Source organism: Microcaecilia unicolor, chromosome 1 (assembly GCF_901765095.1).
Source record: "Microcaecilia unicolor chromosome 1, aMicUni1.1, whole genome shotgun sequence".
In the NCBI taxonomy this organism is placed as follows: Eukaryota; Metazoa; Chordata; class Amphibia; order Gymnophiona; family Siphonopidae; genus Microcaecilia; species Microcaecilia unicolor.
Window position 1 is genome coordinate 123,143,694 of NC_044031.1, and position 22,746 is coordinate 123,166,439.

Below are 22,746 nucleotides of genomic sequence, written 5' to 3' on the forward strand. Positions count from 1 at the left end.
GGCACCGGATGGGAACCTCATATTAGAAGATCTATGAAAGCCACCCACTCACAGATGGTTCTGGCAGATTAGGAGGCACTAGAGGGTGTCCTGAGAGGCACCAGGCCCTTGAGTAGTCTCTATCCATTAATACTGATGTTGTGGATTTGGTCAATACCAAGAAGACCACTATTCCAATAGAGAGATGTTCTTTGCGTAGGGCACTCCAGGATCAAAACACGGAACAGCTACTTAAGCAGGCTTAGCCTCCTGGCCTGGAGAAAGAGGGCATGGAGCTATGTAGCCCAGGCACACTTACAGCGGGCCTAAGAGTTACAGGGGTCCCAGAGGTGGCTCACCTGGAATCAGATGTTCTTTATAATCTTGTCTGAATCTCCTCATGGTCAATTGTTTCTGTGTTTGTGGCCCCTAGGTGGCTCTGGCTGCAACATTAGGTGGTGGACACAGCCTCCAAGGCATTCTTTAGGGGCACTTGCTATTTGGAGAAAGTTTAGATAGGCTTGTGAAGGACCTTAAGGAGATAGGCCCCAATAAACCCCAGAGAACAGTCCTTGATCATCGTTTGTCCCCTCTGGGGGTAAGTCTCAGTCTAGGAACTGGGGTTATTTCATCTAGGTAAGTGGTACCAGCCTTTTCTTCAGCTACAAAAGTACAGAAGGGATTGCCCTTTCACAGGGCTTGGATGGTGAGGGACTCTGGAGCCGTGTTCTCACTAGGAGTCAAATGGGCCCAATGAGGGTCAGTGGGGCACCTCAGAGGTACAGGTGCATGACAGACTCTTCCTCTTTTACCATGATTGGGCCCTCATAACCTCTTACCAGTAGGTTCTGGAGGTGGTTCAACGGGTTCATCCTGGAATTTGCTGTTTCTGACATCTTCATAGTGGCCCCCTGTGGTTCTCCTCTAAAAAGACAGATGTGAGAAGTCATTTTATAGCAGTTGCTCCACCTTAGGGCTGTGGAACCAGTACCCTGTCGTTCCTAAGAAGGGCAGCTCCTTGTGCTCCATCTTGGACCTGAATAGAGTCAGTGCCTCCTTATGGGTCTCATGCTTTCCCATGGAGGTGCTGCAGTTGGTGATAGTCTCTGTCAGGCTGAGTGACTTTCTCACCTCTCTGTATCTGGCAGAGGCCTATCTTCACACTATGACTTGGGAGGCTCACAAACACTTCCTATGGTTCTTTGTACTGGGCAGACATTTTCAGTACAGGGCACTGCCCTTTGGCCTATATACAGTGTCTTGCATCTTTTCCAAGGTCATGGTGGAGGTAGCAGTGAACCTCCACAACCAGGGAATCCTAGTGCATCCTTACTTGGACGACTGGCTTCTTGGGCTGATTCAGAGGTGGATTTCAGGAATATGATGACAGCCACGATCCACCTGTTAGAGTGTCTTGACAGGGTGATGAATTACAGAGTCAGTTGGTACCCTTCTTGTACTGCAAAGTATACTTTCACACCAGGCGGCGGAGTGTATTCCTCTCCAGTGCCTTAGCGAGGGCAGCTGACACCCGGGGCGGGTAGCCGCTGTGCACCTCCCCCCCCCCCCCCCCCCGGAGCAAAATTGTTACCTAAGGAGACGGGCGGGAGGGCCAGTCCGCCCTGAGCGCAGGTCGCTGGGAGCTGCGTTGGCTCCGCTGGTTCCCTGCTCTCTCTGCCCCGGAACAGGAAGTAACCTGTTCCAGGACAGAGGGAGCAGGAACCAGCGGAGCCGACACCCCCAGCGGTGTGCACCCGGGGCGGACCCCCCCCACCGCCCCCCTTCCTACACCACTGTTCCTCTCATAGAGCAGATGCTCAAGCTACAGTCACAAAAGAAAGCCTTTTGTGCTCAGGAGGCCCTTTGGCCTGGGACTCTCTCTAGTTTCTAGGTTCTCTGGCAGTGACACTGGAAGTGGTGTCATAGGCGAAGGCAACATGCGTCCAGAGAGTGCTGTTGGCTTGGTTGGCTCCCTGCTCTCAGGAGCTCAACAATCATCTTCCTATTTCAGAAGCCCTGTAGAGGTGTCTGGCTTGGTGGTATGAGTTTGGTCATCTGCTCAAGTGGGTTCCTTTGGACCTCCCGTCTGGGTAGTGCTAACCACCAATATGAGCCTCACAGTTGGAGAGCTCATTGCCTTGGCCTGCTTGAACAGAGTTGATGGTCACAGCTGGAGACAGCTTGGTCCGTCAACTGCCTGGAATCAAGGGCCATTTGCATGTTTCCTCTTCTGTTTTTACCTGCTTGGCACTGCCTCCACTGCTGCTGCTGCTGCCCCTGCCACCCTCCAATAGACCAGCTCTAAAGGGAAGTAAAAGTAGCCAGCACAGGGTCTTGAGTACAGCCTATTCAAGCACCACCCCAGATTCTTGCTTCACATAACAGTAAGGCTGGGCCTGAACTGAAACAGCATTTTCGTATCATTTTATTTTGTAGTAGTTTGTGATATTTCATTTATTGTGCACTAAACAGTGTATGCTATTACTAAATAGCTTTCATTGCCTAGTAATAGTATGTTCTATTATAATACAGCACAAAACAGAATTTTAAAAAATATTAAAATGAAACCAAAATGTTTTGCCTGCACACCCCTTAGACATAACCGGTCATAAATATTAGTGCCCAAGATTCACAAAGCCACTCCATTTCATTCTTTATAAACATTATAAATCACCAACCCATATTATTTAATATTTTAATAGGAATAGGCATACTGGGTCAGACTAATGATCCATCTAGTCCAGTATCCTGTTTCCAACTGTGGCCAATCCAGGTCACAAGTACCTGACAGAAACCCAAATAGTAACAACATTCCATTCTTCCAATCCCAGGGCAGGCAGTGGCTTCCCCATGTCTATCTCAATAGCAGACTATGGACTTTTCCTCCAGGAGTTTGTCCAAAATTTTTTTGAACCCAGATATGCTAACCACTGTTACCACATCCTCTGACAAAGAGTTCCAGAGCGTAACTATTCATTGAGTGAAAAAATATTTCCTCCTATTTGTTTTAAAAATATTTCTATGTAGCTTCATTAAGGGGGTCTTTTACTAAACTGTGGTAGTGTTTTAAGCTGTCTGTAGAAATCAGTTGGCAGTAAACACCAAGACGCCCATAGGAATATAATGGGCATCTTGGTGTTTACCGCCAGCTGATTTCTGCCGCAAGCTAAAAACGTTACCACGGCTTAATAAAAGAAGTGTCCCCTAGTCTTCGCACTTTTTTTGAAAGAGTAAAAAATCAATTCACTTCTACTCGTTCTACACCACTCAGGATAATCAGTGATATCTCCCCTCAGCCATCTTTTTTTCCAAGCTGAAGAGCCCTAATCTCTTTAGCCATTCCTCATAGGAGAGGACTTCCATCCCCTTTATCATTTTGGTTGCTCTTTTTTCAGTCTTTTCTAATTCCACTATATCTTTTTTTTTTTTAATACAATGACCAGAACTGAATGCAATACTCTAGCTGAGGTTGCACCATGGTGCAATATAGAGGCATTATAGTATTCTCAGCCTTATTTACCATCCCTTTTCTAATAATTCCTAGCATCCTGTTTGCTTTTTTTGGCTGCCGCTGCACACTGGACAAAAGATTTCAGCGTATTATCTACGACGTCTAGATCTTTTTCTTTGGTTCTGACCCCCAAAGTGAACCCTAGCATTAGGTAACTATGATTTGGATTGTTCTTCCCAATGTGCGTCACTTTGCATTTGTCCACATTAAATTTCATCTGCCATTTGGATGCCCAGTCTTGCAATTTTTCACAGTCCGCATGTGTTTTAACAACCTTGACTAGTTTTGTGTCATCTGCAAATTTAATCACCTCACTTGTCGTTCCAATTTCCCAATCATTTATAAATATATTAAATAACACCAGTCCAGTACAGATCCCTGCGGCACTCTATTGTTCACCCTCCTCCTCTATTGAGAGAAATGGCTATTTAACCCTACCCTCTCTTTTCTGTCCAATAACCAATTCCTAATCCACAACAAAACATTGCCTCCTATCCCATAACTCTTTAATTTTTCAGGAGTCTCTGATCACCATCTTATAACTTTCACACTTAAATCTCCTCCCTCCCAGTCCCGTCCTATCTTATCTAATTTATCTAGGAATCTTCACGATATTGACCCTTCATCTCTATCCTCCCATGTTTCAAACCACCTCTCTACTGTGGCACCATCCACGTCTGTCAACGAGGCTGTTTCTTCTTACAACAATACTCTATCCTCTGCCTTAGACACTCTTGCACCTTTGATGACCCACCCTATAAGGCGTACAAAACCCCAACCTTGGCTGACTTCTAATATCCGCTACCTACGTTCCTGTACCCGCTCCGCTGAACGCCTCTGGCGGAAATCTCGGGCCCTTGCTGATTTCTTATACTTTAAATTCATGCTGACCTCCTTCCAATCTGCTCTTTTACGCGCCAAACAGGATTATTATATCCAACTGACCAACTCTCTTGGCTCTAACCCTCGACTTCTCTTCACCACATTGAACTCTCTCCTTAAGGTGCCCCCTCCCCCAACTCCCCCTTCATTATCTCCTCAGACCCTTGCTGAATTCTTTCACGACAAGGTTCAAAAGATAAACCTTGAATTCTCTACCTCGCCACCTCTCCCTCCACTAGTCCATTCCCCTCTCTCTCCTTCCCCTCATTCCTTTTCCTCCTTTCCTGAAGTTACTATAGAGGAAACTACACTTCTCCTTTCTTCCTCAAAATGTACCACCTGTTCCTCTGATCCCATTCCCACCCACCTTCTTAATGCCATCTCACCTGCTCTTATTCCTTTTATCTGTCACATTCTCAACTTCTCACTTTCCACTGCAACTGTCCCTACTGCCTTTAAACATGCTGTGGTCACACCTCTCCTTAAGAAGCCTTCACTCGACCCTACTTGTCCCTCTAATTACCGACCCATCTCCCTCCTCCCTTTTCTCTCCAAATTACTTGAGCGTGCTGTTCACCACCGCTGCCTTGATTTTCTCTCCTCACCTCACATGCTATTCTTGACCCACTACAATCTGGTTTTCGCCCTCTCCATTCAACCGAAACTGCACTTACTAAAGTCTCCAATGACCTATTACTGGCTAAATCCAGAGGTCTCTATTCCATCCTCATTCTTCTTGATCTTTCCACTGCTTTTGACACTGTCGATCACAGTATACTTCTCGATACCCTGTCCTCACTTGGATTCCAGGGCTTTGTCCTTTCCTAGTTCTCTTCCTACCTCTCCCTCCGCACCTTCAGTGTTCACTCTGGTGGATCCTCTTCTACTTCTATCCCTCTTCCTGTCGGCGTACCTCAGGGTTCTGTTCTTGGTCCCCTCCTCTTTTCTATCTACACTTCTTCCCTTGGTTCATTAATCTCATCCCATGGCTTTTCCTACCATCTCTATGCTGATGACTCCCAAATCTACCTTTATTCCCCTGATATCTCACCTTGCATCCAAAACAAAGTTTCAGCGTACTTGTCTGACATTGCTGTCTGGATGTCTCAACGCCACCTGAAATTAAATATGACCAAAACCGAGCTTCTCATTTTCCCCCCCAAACCCACCTCCCCGCTCCCCCCATTTTCTATTTCTGTTGATGGCTCTCTCATTCTCCCTGTCTCCTCAGCTCGAAACCTTGGGGTCATCTTTGACTCTTCTCTCTCCTTCTCTGCTCATATCCAGCAGATCGCCAAGACCTGTCATTTCTTTCTTTACAACATCCATAAAATCCACCCCTTTCTTTCCGAGCACTCTACCAAAACCCTCATCCACACCCTTGTCACCTCTCGTTTAGACTACTGCAATCTGCTTCTTGCTGGCCTCCCACTTAGTCACCTCTCCTCTCTTCAATCGGTTCAAAACTCTGCTGCCCGTCTCGTCTTCCGCCAGGGTCACTTTACTCATACTACCCCTCTCTTCAAGTCGCTTCACTGGCTCCCTATCCGTTTTCGCATCCTGTTCAAACTTCTTCTACTAATCTATAAATGTTCTCACTCTGCTGCTCCCCAGTATCTCTCCACACTCATCCTTCCCTACACCCCTTCCCGTGCACTCCGCTCCATGGATAAATCCTTTTTATCTGTTCCTTTCTCCACTACTGCCAACTCCAGACTTCGCGCCTTCTGTCTCGCTGCACCCTACGCCTGGAATAAGCTTCCTGAGCCCCTACGTCTTGCCCCATCCTTGGCCACCTTTAAATCTAGACTGAAAGCCCACCTCTTTAACATTGCTTTTGACTCGTAACCACTTGTAATCACTCGCCTCCACCTACCGTCCTCTCCTCCTTCCTGTACACATTAATTGATTTGATTTGCTTACTTTATTTTTTGTCTATTAGATTGTAAGCTCTTTGAGTAGGGACTGTCTTTCTTCTATGTTTGTGCAGCGCTGCTTATGCCTTGTAGCGCTATAGAAATGCTAAATAGTAGTAGTAGTAATAAGGAACTTTGTCTAAACTTTCTGAAAATCTAGAGAGACATCAACCAGCATGAGATTAGTGGGGCACTACTATGCTAGTATGAAGCGGATGTTGAATATATCGGCTCTCCAGATGATAGTTGATCGTTGGATTCATGTCTTTGGACCCTATATAGTGGACTTGTTTTCAAAGCTTAAACTGGTGCCCCTTGTCTGGTCGAAAGTGCCCAACTCCAAGAACTTCACTATAAATTTCTTACAAGAATGTACATGTATCCATCCAGGGTTCAAAAGATGGGTCTCCCCTCTGATGGAACCTGTCTGAAATGTCATGCTGCTAATGCTTCTTATTGGCCCTGTATCTGGGATTGCCTGAGGATCCAATTGTTTTAGAAAGATTTATGGATCCATCTTAGTAAACTCTATAATAGATACTGGGAAGCCATTCCCAGGATGAGTCTGTTGGATGGCATGCCAACTGTTATAGAAGGTACCCAAGATTCCATGTTATTCCTTCACAAAGCAACTCTGATCGCAGAAAGATGTATTTTGCTTCAGTGGATTCATCCAGACCCTCCAACACTGATGCTATGGCGGAATCAGATGTATGAACTGCTTAACATGGAGCGTGTGCATATAGAGACTAAAGTCATCAGGGCAGGGAGGAAATTCCTGTGCACCTAGTCTCTATACCTGAATACCATATCCACTAGAGTGTGCTCAGCTCTCCTGAACACTTTAGAGTTTTAATTTCAATTTGAAGAAGACTTGCTACAAATTGAAGAGTAACAAACCTCCTGGGCCGGATGGTATTCATCCCAGAATACTGAAAAATGAACTTGCAGAGCTATTGTTAGTAATATGGAACTTATCCTTAAAATCAAGTGTGGTACCAGAACATTGGAGGGTGGCCAATGTAGCGCCGATTTTTTTAAAAAGGTTCCAGAGGAGATCCAGGAAATTATAGACCAGTGAGTCTGATGTCGGCGCCAGGCAAAATGGTAGAGTCTATTATAAAGAACAAAATTACAGAGCATATTCAAAAGCATGGATTAATGAGACAAAGCCAACATGGATTTAGTGAAGGGAAATTTAAAACGAATCAGAGAAAATTTTTCTTCACTCAAGGTGTAATTAAACTCTGGAATTTGTTGCCAGAGAATGTGGTAAAGGCCTGTTAGCTTAGCGGAGTTTTAAAAAGGTTTGGACAGCTTCCTAAATGAAAAGTCCATAGACCATTATTAAATTGGACTTGGGGAAAATCCACTATTTCTGGGATAAGCAGTATAAAATGTTTTATACTTTTTTTGGGATCTTGCCAGGTATTTGTGACCTGGATTGGCCACTGTTGGAAACAGGATGCTAGGCTTGATGGACCTTTGGTCTTTCCCAGTATGGTAATACCTATGTAACTCAGATTACTTCATATTCTGAGTGTAATAGACATGGGGCACATGCTGGTGGGTCTGCATGGGGATTTTGTAATGGAGAGGGGTGGTTTTGTGGGATTCTGGGATTTCAGGGGATGGGGTCGGATGGGATTGAGGGAATTTTTTGGACTCTGTACTTGCTGTTGTGCATTTTATAATGTTTTCTTATTGATTGATAATAATAAAAAATATTTACACATAAAAAGCATTGTCTATGGAGCCTTTTTAAACAGCCCTTAATTGGCAGTTATTTAGTAGGTGGTTCTCATGAGCCAAATAGCATTCTTTGGTAGGCACACATCTTCTGAAAGTATCGTCAGCATGGTGCATAAAACTGGTACTCTGCATCTAGCTCCAGAGGCCTTTGTATTGATCTGTTTCAATAAATCTTTTAAAAACCCTCCTATGGTGGTAACAGGGTATGAGTCTATATGGCAGAAATCTGGGCAATATTTATCGACTGGCAGTCAGCTGACCGCCAGAAGCTAAATTAGGCCCCTTTATGCAGTGCTGGCAACTATGCAGGCACCGGCACTACATATCTGGGCTTTATGCAGCCAGAATGCAACCAGCCAAGTGAGATATTCAGCCCATTGCCTGATTAGCTAACTGGGTAACAGGCTGAATATCAGGTTAGCTACTAATGTAGCAGCATTTCTAAAAAGAGATCTTAATCACGCGGCTGGCCCAACCATTACGCCAGCAGGCGATCACCTAGGGCATCATCTTCTTGGGGGGCCAGCAAAGAGCACCTTCAATCAAGGCAAAACAATTTTAACCTGCATTTTTATAGGATTTTTGTGAGATGATCATGATTGTTGAATTTATTTATCAAAATCGTGGGGGTGGGGGCTGCAGGATAGGAGAGTTAATACAAGGCTCAAGGTTTGCATAGGGTGCCCAGCACCTTTGCTTATTCATCAAGCCCAGTAAAATTTGATAGCTGCTTACTACAATCGTGTGTTGGAACGGTGAAAGACCAGAACATGACCCCACTCCAACCCCTAAAAAACAAAAATCAATGAACAGAGGTGCTCAGTTAATGACAACTGAAACTATCAAATGATTCATGTGTTCAAGTTCCCTTGCCTAGTTTAAGGGGAGACCAGATATTGTTGTTAAGTGTTGTACTGTACTCTTTAATGTATTGTATTTTGTTTAGAAATATGGCACACGTGTGGGAGATAAAGGTACTCAACTCTCTGGTGGTCAGAAACAGCGTATTGCAATAGCACGGGCCCTCATTCGTCAGCCCAAAATCCTACTTCTAGATGAGGCTACATCTGCGCTGGACACAGAAAGTGAGAAGGTAAAGATTGGTTTCAAAATCATGCTATTTGTTTAATACTTTTTATTGTTACTTTTCCCTACTATATTTATGGCTTCTATTCTTAGCGGTCTGTAAATTGTAGTGGCTTTTTCTTCCAGATAAATAGGGTTTTTTTGGGAGTATAAAACCATCAGGGTCCAATATTCAAAGGACTTATCCTGTTAATAAGACCTGCTAACCAGATAAGTCCTGGCGAGTCCAGTATTCAGCAGCACTATCTGGATAATGTTTCTGAATATTTCCTTTAACCACAAATGAACAATTTTTGGGCTTTGATAGCTGTCTTCCTAAGAAACTTGTTTGAGGACTTACAATCAAGATAGTTCTTTTGTTTATATTCTGTATTCTGCAATGGAGGACTTCAGATTTCAGGCCAATCAGACTTCTTGGTCACAGATATCCCTCAACAGTTATGAAGAATGCACAAAAGAGTATTTGAATAGACATAACCCAAAGTTCCCCACTGAGTTATAACAAAGCCTTGATTGTTCTGAGTGATTGTGGTGTTGGGCATACAGAGAATACAGAATATCATTAGAGACAGGCTTGGCTTTGAGATGGTTTAATGAACTCCATGGATACTATTAAATGAGAAGCAGCAACATAAGTACTGTTGTTAATTGCATTACTTAAAAGATTTAAAAAAAAATTGAGATTGGATAATCATACAGTGACACACTGTGGAAAGGCTGTCCTAAGTATATGCAGATTACGTATCCACGTAGCAGCTGAATATTGCCATGATCTGTATAACTGCAGCACTTACTGTAAGCTCTGGATATTCAGTGGCAGCCACTATCCAGATACTGTTGCTAAGAATCCGGATATTTTTACCTGTGGCAGCCAGCATTTAAAAAAAAATGCTTTATCACTCCTTCAGTGTTTATTGGAGTTTTCTTGTAACTGTGGAGTCATCAGCTCAGAAAAGGCACAAAACCTGAGTGGAAGTTTCAGGGGGAGGGTGAAAGTATTAGGGGAAGTGTTTTTTTTTTTTTTCTGGTGTTTATCTAGTCAGTTTTGTCAGTGTTTACTGGTTCAGTTCTAAAATCAATTCTAGCTATATTTGAATGCTGTGTTGCTTTCCATTTCATTGTTACTTTTCTCTTTCATCTGTTTTCTTTATCTATTTCATGATTGTTGCCTCTAGTGTTGAGAGCAGTAGCTCTAGGTAGGAACTTAAGATGCCTTAAGTTGCATATTTCTATATTTTAAACACTGGAACTCAGCATAGCAATATTTCCTGGTTTGGAAATAAAACAGATTCTGTGCTTGATCTTTAGCAGAGTTCACTACCAGGACACAGAAATGTTTGTTCGATCTTCTCTGGGACCATACTGTTCTGAGCAGCTCAGGTTCCCTGATTAACTGATATTTGGGAGGGAAATTTCTGTGCTGCTTTTAAGCTGGCAAGGTCACGCCTACATCATCCAAACATCATTTCATGTAGGAAGACCTGGATCTGCATCATGCTCCAAACCTGTCAATTCCTTGGCACAGTTTCCTAGGTGACAGATCACAACAGTGTCAAGGTGACAGGGGTGATCAAACAGAGCTCAGTTTTGAACATTTTTGAACTTCATTGATTTACCTGTCTTGAAACAAACATGCAAGAGGAGAACTCAGACGTTGTATAAAAATGCCAGGGATCTTTAACCCTCACATCTGTTTGAAGATCCCAGCTGTTCTCCCCTTTCATTAAGTTAATTGGCATGCAGTTTAAACCAGGGTATAGAACATCACTATGAGAAGACTCAGAACTCTTGAAACAACATCTTCTGTAATGCAGTAATCAAACCAGTGGCAATAGTTCTTTACTTCCAGAATGTGCCAGTGTATCAGGCCGCGATGCTCGTCGCCCATATTTAATCATACCAGCTCTTCACGAGCATCTACTTGTGACACTCGGTAAGGCAGCTGTCTGACTTGGTTGATGCACTCCCTCCGGAGCATGCCGAGCCTTTTCGCCAGCTGGTCAAGCTTCAGAAGGCATGTCGCAAGTTCTTGGCAAGGGGCACTTATGACACTGGGCAGAAATTCTCCAAGAATCTCTGCCCAGGGTATAGCAATGCGCAGACTCTCATGGCTGCATGTCTCTGACCTGGACCATTCGATCCAGCAGAGAATGTCAGATGCCCCGTACTGGGAGGATAACCTTTTCGGAGAGGAGGTTGAGAAACAGGTTGACCAGATCAAGAAGCATACCGATACTATCCAGCTTATAATCGAAAGAGAAAGGCGCCCATATTCCGACCTAAACCGGGAGATGGACCCCTTTCTCTCGCGGGCTCCCAAATCGGTATAACCGAAAGCCGATTTTGGGCGTCTTCAACTGCACTCCGTCGTGGGAATGAATAAAGTTGACGGGGGGCGTGTCAGAGGCGTGGTGAAGGCGGAACTGGGGCGTGGTTATCGGCCGAGGAGATATGGGCGCGCTCGGCCGATAATGGAAAAAAGAAAGGCGTTTTTAACGAGAATTTAGGGCACTTTTTTTGGACCCTTTTTTGTCATGAACAGGTCCCAAAAAAGTGCACTAAATGACCAGATGACCACCGGAGGGAATCGGGGATGACCTCCCCTGACTCCCCCAATGGTCACTAACCCCCTCCCACCAAAAAAAAAAAGAACTTTTAAAACTTTTTTTCCAGCCTGTATGCCAGCCTCAAATGTCACCCCCAGCTCCACCACAGCAGTATGCAGGTCCTTGGAGCAGTTTTTAGTGGGTGCAGTGGCCTTCAGGCAGGTGGACCCAGGCCCATCCCCCCCTACCTGTTACACTTGTGGTGGTAAATGGGAGCCCTCTAAACCCCCCCAAAACCCACTGTACCCACATGTAGGTGTCCCCCTTCACCCATAAGTGCTATGGTAATGGTGTAGAGTTGTGGGGAGTAGGTTTTGGGGGGGGATTTGGGGGGCTCAGCACCCAAGGTAAGGGAGCTATGCACCTGGGAAGTAATGTAATGTTTTTTTTATTTTTTAAAAGTGCCCCCTAGGGTGCCCGGTTGGTGTCCTGGCATGTGAGGGGGACCAGTGCACTACGAATCCTGGCCCCTCCCACGACCAAATCCTTGGATTTGTTTGTTTTTGAGCTGGGCCGCTTCGGTTTCCATTATCGCTGAAAAACGAAAACACCCAGCTCAAAAACGCCCAAATCCAATGCATTTGCCTGGCACAAACTGTATTACCAAAACTAAAGATGGATGTCCATCTTTTTCGAAAATACGGTTCAGACCGCCCCTTCACAGACTCGTTCTCGGAGATAGACGGCCATGGAGATGGGCGTTCGCGTTCGATTATGCCCCTCCACGTCTTCTCTCTCCCACTGGGCGCCTTCTGTGACCACCTCCTACTAGGAGGTATTTTGGTGGGCCCCGGAGTACTCCTTATGCCTTTTCTAGGTGTAGGTATGCTCCGGCAGCTCGCCAGGCTGCTCAGGCTATACCCCAGTGCATTTGTTTGCATCACCAGTGCTTGTCTAAGGCTCCTGCTGCTCCCCAGCAAAAGCAAGGGACGGGCTTTTGACTGGCTCCAGCAGAGCATAGCCACCATAAAAGTGTCCGTGCCAGACAACTTACTGGTTAGGGGGAGGTTAACATTTTTTCACCAAAGGTGGCCTCTCATAACCTCCGACCAGTGGGTTCTTCAAATAGTCCGGTTAGGATACACCCTCAATTTATTTATTTATGGTACATTTGTATACCACATTTTCCCACACATGCAGGCACAATGTGGCGTACAGAAAAATTACAAATTGAGAAAATAGTTAAAGATGACAAAGGATATAGACAAAGGGAGCAGTAGCTAACAATGTGGAACTAAGCAGGGTGAGAGATTGTGATGGGAATATTTTATTTATTTATTTATTGCATTTGTATCCCACATTTTCCCACCTCTTTGCAGGCTCAATGTGGCTTACAATACATCATGGATAGTGGAACTAAGAAGAGAATAGACAGTTGGTGTTACAGAAGGATTTGGGGTTGCATGGTAATGGAATACATGATAGTAATATAACCAGGGCTTTTTTTGAGGGGGTACGTGGGGGTACTGAGTACCGGCACCTTTTCCGTTGTCTGCTAAAATTGACCCATGGACCCCAAGTTTTAATGAAAGAGCTGAGGCTCTACACACCAACTCTGCCTTGTCATACATTCTGTGACTGGTTGCAGGGGGCTTGGCTATTGTGGGATGGGTCCCTCAGTGATTACCCCACCCCTGAAGAGTGGCCTAGCATTTGAGAACCGCACCTTTTTTACTAGGAAATACGCACTGAATATAACAGAAGGCTTTATTAAACATTTCTGGATAAATGTGAGGAGTTTCACATGTGCTGATCTTTGTGGTATTAATATTAATCAGCAGAGTAACTAGGGGAGTACATTTTTTCAAAGAAGCAAGTTTTCAGCAATTTTTTGAAGAGGGTGTGGTCCATTTGCGTTTTGAGGTGCTGCGGAAGAGCATTCCAGTATTTAGGACACCAGAAAGAAGAGGTGAAAATTAGTGTCGCGGCTCTGATGTCACTCTGGTGTTGGTGAGCTCTCGAGTTTTCCCGAGCTCCACTAGGCCCAGGAAATAGCCGAGCACCCCGAATCTTCACCCGCGGCGACCGCCGTTCACCGAGGGTTGAGCCCCCAGCTGCGGGCGGCCAGCAGGACTGCTGGAACCACGGGGTGACGGATGACCTGGCAGGCTGTGGATACAGAGTCCTTGGTGAGCGTACCTAGCCGGGCGGCTAGCTGAGCAGTAACAAACACAGTCTTGGAAATAGCTAGCAGGGCGCCTAGCTGCCACGAGGGACAAACACCGTCTTGGAAGGAGCTAGCAGGACGGCTAGCTGTCACGGGGAACAAACACAGGCTTGGAAGGAGCTAGCAGGACGGCTAGCTGGCACGAGGAACAAAACACAGTCTTGGATGGAGCTAGCAGGACGGCTAGCTGTCACGAGGAACAAACACAGGCTTGGAAGGAGCTAGCAGGACGGCTAGCTGGCACGAGGAACAAAACACAGTCTTGGATGGAGCTAGCAGGACGGCTAGCTGTCACGAGGAACAAACACAGTCTTGGATGGAGCTAGCAGGACGGCTAGCTGTCACGAGGAACAAACACAGGCTTGGAAGGAGCTAGCAGGACGGCTAGCTGGCACGAGGAACAAAACACAGTCTTGGATGGAGCTAGCAGGACGGCTAGCTGTCACGAGGAACAAACACAGTCTTGGAAGGAGCTAGCAGGACGGCTAGCTGTCACGGGGAACAAACACAGGCTTGGAAGGAGCTAGCAGGACGGCTAGCTGGCACGAGGAACAAACACAGTCTTGGAAGGAGCTAGCAGGACGGCTAGCTGTCACGGGGAACAACACAGGCTTGGAAGGAGCTAGCAGGACGGCTAGCTGGCACGAGGAACAAAACACAGTCTTGGATGGAGCTAGCAGGACGGCTAGCTGTCACGAGGAACAAACACAGGCTTGGAAGGAGCTAGCAGGACGGCTAGCTGCCACGAGGAACAAACACAGGCTTGGAATGAGCTAGCAGGACGGCTAGCTGAAACAAGGAACCAGCACAGTCTGAAAGGGACTAGCAGGATGGCTTCAAACAACAAAACGGAAGCACTGGATCCTTTCTGTGCTTCCGTTTAAATCCCCCGCTCGTCCTGGCTGAAGAACAGCTGGGACCAATCCTCTCTGTCCCAGCCGGCAGTGGGCCCCGGATTGGTTCTCCCGTCTGAGGGGCAGAGTTCCTTCGTGGATGCGCCAATCCGGCGCAAGTGGGCGGAGCCTCCTCGCTGGTCCTGCTGCAGCGAGGAGGACGCCGACGCCGGCGCCGCCATCTTGGCCGGCGGATCTCCTTCTCCGAGGCCGGCGTTAGTTCTTCAGGATCGCCGGCCTCGGAGCAACTTGTGGTCGCGGCCCTCCCGGCGGCAGCCTTCCCTCGTCGCCCCGCACCCCACGGAAGCCCCAACCTCCTGCCCCGGCCCGCGGACCGGCAGGTAAGGGCCCGGAACGGGACAGTATCCTCCCCGGAAGACCCCTTCCTCCGGGGCCCGGGTTTGAACGGATATCGGGCGTGGAAGGCTTTGATCAGTTCTGGAGCATGAACATTAGCCACGGGTTCCCAGGAATTATCTTCGGGACCATAAGATTTCCATGCTAACAAATAATACAGTCTTCCTCGCCGCCACTTTGAGTCGAGAATCTCTCCTACCTCGTACTCCGGGTCCGGGGCCACTTGGAGATCCTCGGTTCGGGCTGGATGTGGGTGCCACCCGGACTCCCGGAACCTCTTCAATAGCGAGATGTGAAAGGCGTTATGTACTCGTAGAGTGGCGGGTAACCGCAATCGATACGTTACCGGCCCAATTCGTTCTTGAATTGCATATGGCCCCGCATACCGAGGTCTCAGTCTTTGGGAAGGTCCTCGGAGTCTCAGATGTTTCGTGCTTAACCATACTTTCTGTCCTGGTTGGAGCACGGGGGCGGGCCGCCAATGGCGGTCAGCAAAGATCTTGTTCTTGATCGCGGCCTTCTGTAATTGTTCCCTAGCCACCCGCCAGACCTCTTGTAGGTCGGCTATGACTTGATCCCCCGCCGGGTTCATGGCGGTAGCCGGAAACGGTCCTGGAAGCCGGGGATGTCGTCCATATACCAGGAAGAACGGGGACTGCCCTGAGGATGAGTGGTCGCTTTGGTTATAGGCGAATTCGGCCCAGGGAAGTAGAGAAACCCAGTTATCCTGTCGTTGGTTGACAAAGGCTCGTAAGAATCCTTTCAGGGTTTGGTTAATCCTCTCAACCATGCCGTTGGTCTGAGGATGGTACGCGGATGAAAAATGGTTCTCTACCCCCAAGGCCGTGCACAAAGTTCTCCAGAAGTGAGATGTAAATTGGGGCCCTCGGTCACTGATGATCCGAGTGGGCAGTCCATGTAATCGAAAAATGTGGTGAATGAACGCTTGAGCTAGAGAGGCGGCCGACGGGAGGTTCATGAATGGGACAAAGTGAGCCATTTTAGAGAACCGATCTATTACCACCCAGATCACGGTATGACCCTGGGACCGAGGTAAGTCCGTGATAAAGTCCATGGATATCTCCGACCAGGGACTGGTCGGTACGGGCAGTGGTTGTAGGTCCCCCACGGGGGGTCCTCCTATTGGCTTGGTTCGGGCACATACCGGACACGAGGTAACAAACTGGAGGATATCTCGTCTCATCTGTGGCCATCGATACTGTCTCGTGATGAACCGGAGTGTCTTATGATACCCGAAGTGACCTGCCCATCTAGACGAGTGCCCCCATTGCAGAACCCTTTTCCGATCGGCGGCCGCCACGAATTTCTGGATCGGGGCAACCTCTCCTGTGGCCGCACAGACACAAGCGGGGTCTAACATCGGATGAGTCTCTGTAGTTTCTTCTGGTGTCTCGAAGGCCCGGGAGAGCGCATCTGCCGGGGTATACTGGGAGGCCGCTCGGAATACCAATTGAAAATGAAATCTGGCAAAGAATAATGACCACCGGGCCTGTCGGGGATTCAGCCGCTGGGCCTCTTGGAGGTATAGGAGGTTTTTATGATCAGTGATGACCGTGAACCGGTGTTCCGCTCCTTCCAGTAAATGTCTCCATTCTTGCAGTGCTAGTTTCAGCACCAAGAGTTCTCTATCCCCTACCGTATAATTCCGCTCGGCAGGAGAGAATTTCCGTGAAAAAAAGGAGCACGGCTGACGCCGGCCTTCGGGGTTGATTTGAGAAATGACCGCCCCGGCCCCTAGGCGGACAGCGTCCACTTCTACAATGAAAGGTTTCTCAGGGTCGGGGGTCAATAGGATAGACGCGGACTCAAAGGCCTCTTTTACCTGATGAAAGGCCGTTTGCGCCTCCGGCGGCCAATCCCTCACCCTCGCGTTCTTATGGGTGAGCGCCGTCAACGGGGTGGTCAACCTGGAGTACTGGGGAATAAATTGGCGATAGTAATTGGCGAAACCCAGGAATCGTTGCAAGGCCCTCAGGCCCTTCGGTTGAGGCCACTCTCGAATGGCTTGGAGCTTGTCTGGCTCCATCTGTAACCCTCCTGGAAGCAGGATATGCCCCAAAAAGGGTAAGGATCGCTGATGGAAAGCGCACTTACTCAGCTTAGCAAATAGATGGGCTTGACGTAGGCGGGACAGCACAGCCCGTACATGGCCCGGGTGCTCCCGGGGATCCTTAGAGTAAACTAGGATGTCATCCAGATATACAATCACCGTGGAATTTAGCAATTCTTCTAGTACACAATTGATAAGGCGTTGAAACACCGCAGGGGCATTGCAGAGACCGAATGGCATTACCCGATATTCAAAATGTCCCTCGTGGGTGTTGAAGGCCGTTTTCCATTCGTCCCCTGCCCGGATTCGTACTAGATTGTAGGCTCCCCGCAAATCCAACTTCGTGAAGATCTGAGCTCCTTGCAGTTTGTCCAAGAGCTCAGGAATAAGCGGGAGCGGGAATCGATCCTTCACGGTGATGGCGTTTAGACCCCGATAGTCGATGCACGGTCTTAGGGTCCCATCCTTCTTGGTAACGAAGAAAAACCCCGCCCTGGCTGGGGATGTAGACGGCTGAATGAACCCTTTCCGTAGATTCTCCTGGATATAATCTCGCATTGCCTTGAACTCTCCTCGGGACAGTCTGTACAATCGGCCCCGTGGGGGAACCGTATCTGTCTTCAGATTAATAGCACAGTCAAAAGAGCGATGCGGCGGTAGTACCTCCGCCTCCTTGGGGCTGAACACATCTGCAAAGTCTCTATAAATCATAGGCAGGGCGCCCAGTTTACCTAGTCCCTCCCCGGGCCACGTAAGTAAGGCCGGACAGCTGCCCGCCCGATCCTTACAACAGTTCTCTTGACAGGAATTGCCCCAGGTCTGAATCTTTCCCCCGGTCCAGTCGATAACCGGGTTGTGGTATCGTAGCCATGGTAATCCCAGAACCACAGGGTGAATGGTCAGGGATAACACTAAGAATTCGGCTTCCTCCCGATGGTCCTCCCCGACTTGCAGCCCCAATAGGGGAGTAATCTCGGTGACCGGCTGGGGAAGGGTAGTTCCCTGGATGGAGGTTATCCGCAGCATAGGCCTCCGGGGAAGCGTGGGCCATCCCATTTGCTGCAGTAGTTCGAGCCCAATAAAATTGCCCCCGGAGCCCGAGTCCACCAGGGCTCGGGTCTGAACCGTGGCCTCCTGCCACCGTAAGGTCACCGGCAGGGTGATCAAGGTCTCTTGTAGGGGAGCGGAGTGCCCCAGGAACCCTCCCCTCAGGGTGCCTTGGGGAGCGCGTTTCCCGACCGGAGGGAACAAGTCCGGAGGAAATGCCCAGCCTGCCCACAATAGAAGCACAGTCCATTAGACTGTCGTTGCTGTCTTTCGGCGGGAGTCAACCGTTGTCGGCCCATCACCATGGGCTCCTCCCCGGGCTCCGTAGTGTCCCGGTTCCCCTGGCGAGAGGACGGCCCTTTGCTCGTCCGAGAGGACCCTCGTACCCACTTCTGCCGCTCCACCCGGGCTCTGGCTCGCTCCCGGAATCGGGTGTCCACCCGGATACAGAGTGAAATGAGGGCATCCAATTGCCCGGGAATCTCCCGTCCCGCTAATTCATCCTTGATTCGTTCTTGCAATCCCTCCATAAAAATGGCCATCAAGGACTCCGGATTCCACCGCAGCTCCGTGGCTAAGGTACGAAACCGGATGGCATAGTCGGCCACCGTACCCTCTCCCTGATGAATCCGGAGCAGTTCCGATGCCACGGAGGAGGGTCTTCCCGGAAGGTCAAACACCATCCGGAACCGGCGCTGAAATTCACTATAATCCTCCAAAATGGGATCATGTTGCTCGTCCAGGGGGGCTACCCAGTCCCGGGCCTTTCCTTCACAAAGGCCCATAATGTAGCCCACCTTGCTTTGGTCCGAAGCAAAGGCCTCCGGTTGCATCCGGAAGGCCAGATTACACTGGTGGAGGAACCCTCGACACCTCCCGGGTTCCCGTCGTATCGTGCTGGTTCAGGGAACCGAGGTCCCACGCGGAAACCCTCCCATACGGGGAGCCGCTGCGGCCCCTTGGACCGCAGCGGCCTGGTTCTGTACCTGAAGCATGGATAGTTGAGAACATACATTCTGGAGCGCCCCAGACAGGGCATTAAGCTGTTCCTGCTGCTGCTGAAGAACCTTGGCCAGGTCCCGTAGATCAGGTTGCGTCGGCGAGCTCATGGCTTCCGTTTTCTGTCGCGGCTCTGATGTCACTCTGGTGTTGGTGAGCTCTCGAGTTTTCCCGAGCTCCACTAGGCCCAGGGGAACCGGGACACTACGGGCGCAAGTGGGCGGAGCCTCCTCGCTGGTCCTGCTGCAGCGAGGAGGACGCCGACGCCGGCGCCGCCATCTTGGCCGGCGGATCTCCTTCTCCGAGGCCGGCGTTAGTTCTTCAGGATCGCCGGCCTCGGAGCAACTTGTGGTCGCGGCCCTCCCGGCGGCAGCCTTCCCTCGTCGCCCCGCACCCCACGGAAGCCCCAACCTCCTGCCCCGGCCCGCGGACCGGCAGGTAAGGGCCCGGAACGGGACAATTAGCTTGTATTTGACGCCCTTGCAAACCTCCAAATTGCCCACTGAGAGCTCATTTGTTCAGGTCTCAGCAGAAGCAGGTACTTGCAGAGGAACTCTCCAACCTTCTAAAGGCCCATATGGTCAAACTCATTCCACCAGGGGAAGAAGGGCAGGGATTCTATTCCAGGTACTTCATTGTGCAGAAAAAGACAGTGGGGGGGGGGGGGGGGGGGGGATGCGTCCCATCCCAGACCTAAGGGCCCTGAACAAATTCCTAGTCCCAAGAAAAGTTCAGGATGGTTTCCCTGGGCACCCTTTTCCCCATGATTCAGAAAAAATGATTGGCTATGCTCCCTGGACTTAAAGGATGCATACACTTGCATTCTCAATACTTCCAGCTCACAGGAGGTGTCTTCAGTTTCATTGGTGATGCAGCATTTTCAGTACCGCGTATTGCCATTTGACCTCTCGTCAGCTCCCAGGGTGTTTACCAAATGTCTAGTGGTAGTTGCAGCGTTGCTATGCAGACTGGGATTGCATGTGTTTCCCTTATCTCTATGATTGGCTGGTGAAGAGACCTCGGAGGAAGGTGCTCGGGAGTTCATGCAGAAGACTATTCAGGTGCTTGAGCTACTAAGTTTCGTAATAAACAACCCCATCTCCATCCTGTCCAACAATTGGAATTCATAGGAGCCCTGCTCTACACACTGACTGTTCGAGCCTATCTTCTGGAGATGCGTGCGGCAACCTTCTGTCCCTCTCGTCCAAGGTTTAGACATTGCAGCAGGTCACAGCTTGGCAGATGTTGAGGTTGTTGGGCCACATGGCTTCCACAGTGTATGTTACACCCATGGCACTTCTTCACTTGAGATCTGCTCAGTGGACCCTGGTTTCTCAGTGGTATCAAGCCACGGGGAGTCTAGAAGATGTCATCCGAGTGTCCCCTGAGCTGGTACGTTCTCTTCAGTGGTGGACAATTCGGTCCAATCTGACCTTGGGACTTCCATTTCAAATTTCTCAGCCACAAAAAGTGCTGACGATGGATACATCACTTTTGAGGTGGGGGGTGGGGGGGCTCATGTACATGGGCTTCACACTCAAGGAGCCTGGTCCCTCCAGGAAACAGGTCTTCAGATCAACCTTCTGGAGCTCTGAGCGATCTGGAACGCTCTAAAGACTTTCAGAGATTGGCTGTCCAACCACATTATTTTAGTTCAAACAAACAGTCAGGTTGTGATGTATTACACCAACAAGCAGAGGGGCACCAGATCTCGCTCTCTGTGTCAGGAAGCCATCCAGATGTGGCTCTGGGCATGCTGTTACAGCATGTTTCTCCAAGCCACTTATCTGACAGGCGTAAACAACAGTCTGGTTGACAGGCTGAGCAGGGTAATTCAACCTTACGAGTGGTCTCTGAACATGGGCACAGCCCACAAGATCCGAGCATGGGGCACCCCCTTGGTGGATCGTTTCACCACTCAACTCAATCACAAGGTCCCTCAGTTCTGTTCCAGGCTTCAGGCCCACGACAGACTAGTGTCAGACGCCTTTCTTGTTCATTGGGGGACAGGCCTTCTGTATGTGTACCTCCGATACCTCTAGTGGGAAAAACTTTGATGAAATTCAAGCAAGACTGTGGAACCATGATCCTGATTGCACCTTACCGGCCGCATCAGATTTAGTTCCCCCTTCTTCTGGAATTGTCCTCCGAAGAACCGTGGAGATTGGAGTGTTTTCCGACCCTCATGACGCAGAACGAGGGGTCACTTCTACATCCCAACCTCCAGTCTCTGGCTCTCATGGCCTGAATTCGCTTCCTTAGGTCTTTCTGAGGGTGTCTCCATGGTCTTGCTGGCTTCCAAGAAAGATTCCACCAAGAGGTGTTACTTTTTTAAATAGAGGTTTGCCGTTTGGTGTGACAGCAAGGCCGTAGATCCCCTTTCTTGTCCTACACAGACCCTGCTTAAGTACCTTCTACACTTATCAGAGTCTGGTCTCAAGACCAACTTCATAAGGGTTCACCTTAGTGCAATTAGTGCTTATCATCAGCGTGTATTTCGTTCACTTCATGAGAGGTTTGCTTTTGTCAAAGCCCCTGTCAAACCTCCACCAGTGTCATGGGAGCCTAACGTTGTTCTCATCCAGCTGATGAAAGCTCCTTTTGAGCCACTGAATTCCTGCCATCTGAAGTACTTGACCTGGAAGGTCATTTTCTTGGTGGTTGTTACTTCAGCTCATAGGGTCAGTGAGCTTCAGACTTTAGTAGTGGATGAATGCACCTTATACTAAGTTTCATTACAACAGAGTAGTCCTCCGCATGCACCCTAAGTTCCTGCCGAAGGTGGTGTCAGAGTTCCATCTGAACCAGTCGATTGTCTTGCTAACATTTTTTCCCTGTCCCCATGCCCATCCTGGCGAAAGCAGCTTGCATACCTTGGACTGCAAGAGAGCATTGGCCTTTTACATGGAGCAGACAAAGCCCTTCAGACAGTCCGCCCAGTTGTTTGTCTCTTTTGATCCCAACAGGAGGGGAGTTGCCATCGGTAAATGCACCATTTCCAGTTGGCTAGCAGATTGTATTTCCTTCGCTTATGCCCAAGCTGGGTTGATTGTAGAGGGCCATGCCACTGCTCATAATGTCAGAGCCATGGCTGCGTCGGTGGCTCACTTTAAATCAGCCTCCATTGAAGAAATTTACAAGCTGCAATGTGGTCTTCAGTCCATACATTCACATCTGACTACTGCCTTGAGCAGGATACCCGATGCGACAGTCGGTTCGGGCAATCAGTGTTGCAGAATCTGTTTGGGGTTTAGAATCTGTTCCAGGCTGCACGCTCAGCTAGTTTGTATATAGTTTCAGGATAATCTACGTTACATCCTCACCGTTGCGAGGCCTAATTAATCAGTGTTTGTTGTTTGGGTGAGCCTGGATGCTAGGGATACCCCACTTATGAGAATAATACAGCCTGCTTGTCCTTGGAGGAAAGCGAAGATACTTACCTGTAGCAGGTGTTCTCCGAGGACAGCAGGCTGATTGTTC

At 48.6% G+C, this 22,746-nt stretch overlaps 1 protein-coding gene across 2 annotated transcripts in view; it reads left to right on the top strand.

Moving 5' to 3' along the window:
- ABCB1 (ATP binding cassette subfamily B member 1) overlaps nucleotides 1-22,746 on the top strand; it is a 265,216-nt gene that overhangs the window by 236,660 nt on the left and 5,810 nt on the right. For both annotated transcript variants that reach the window (XM_030199760.1, XM_030199764.1), the window contains one exon: nucleotides 8,987-9,133. In XM_030199760.1, the coding sequence (XP_030055620.1) occupies nucleotides 8,987-9,133 (147 nt within the window). The remainder of the gene's footprint in view (nucleotides 1-8,986; nucleotides 9,134-22,746) is intronic.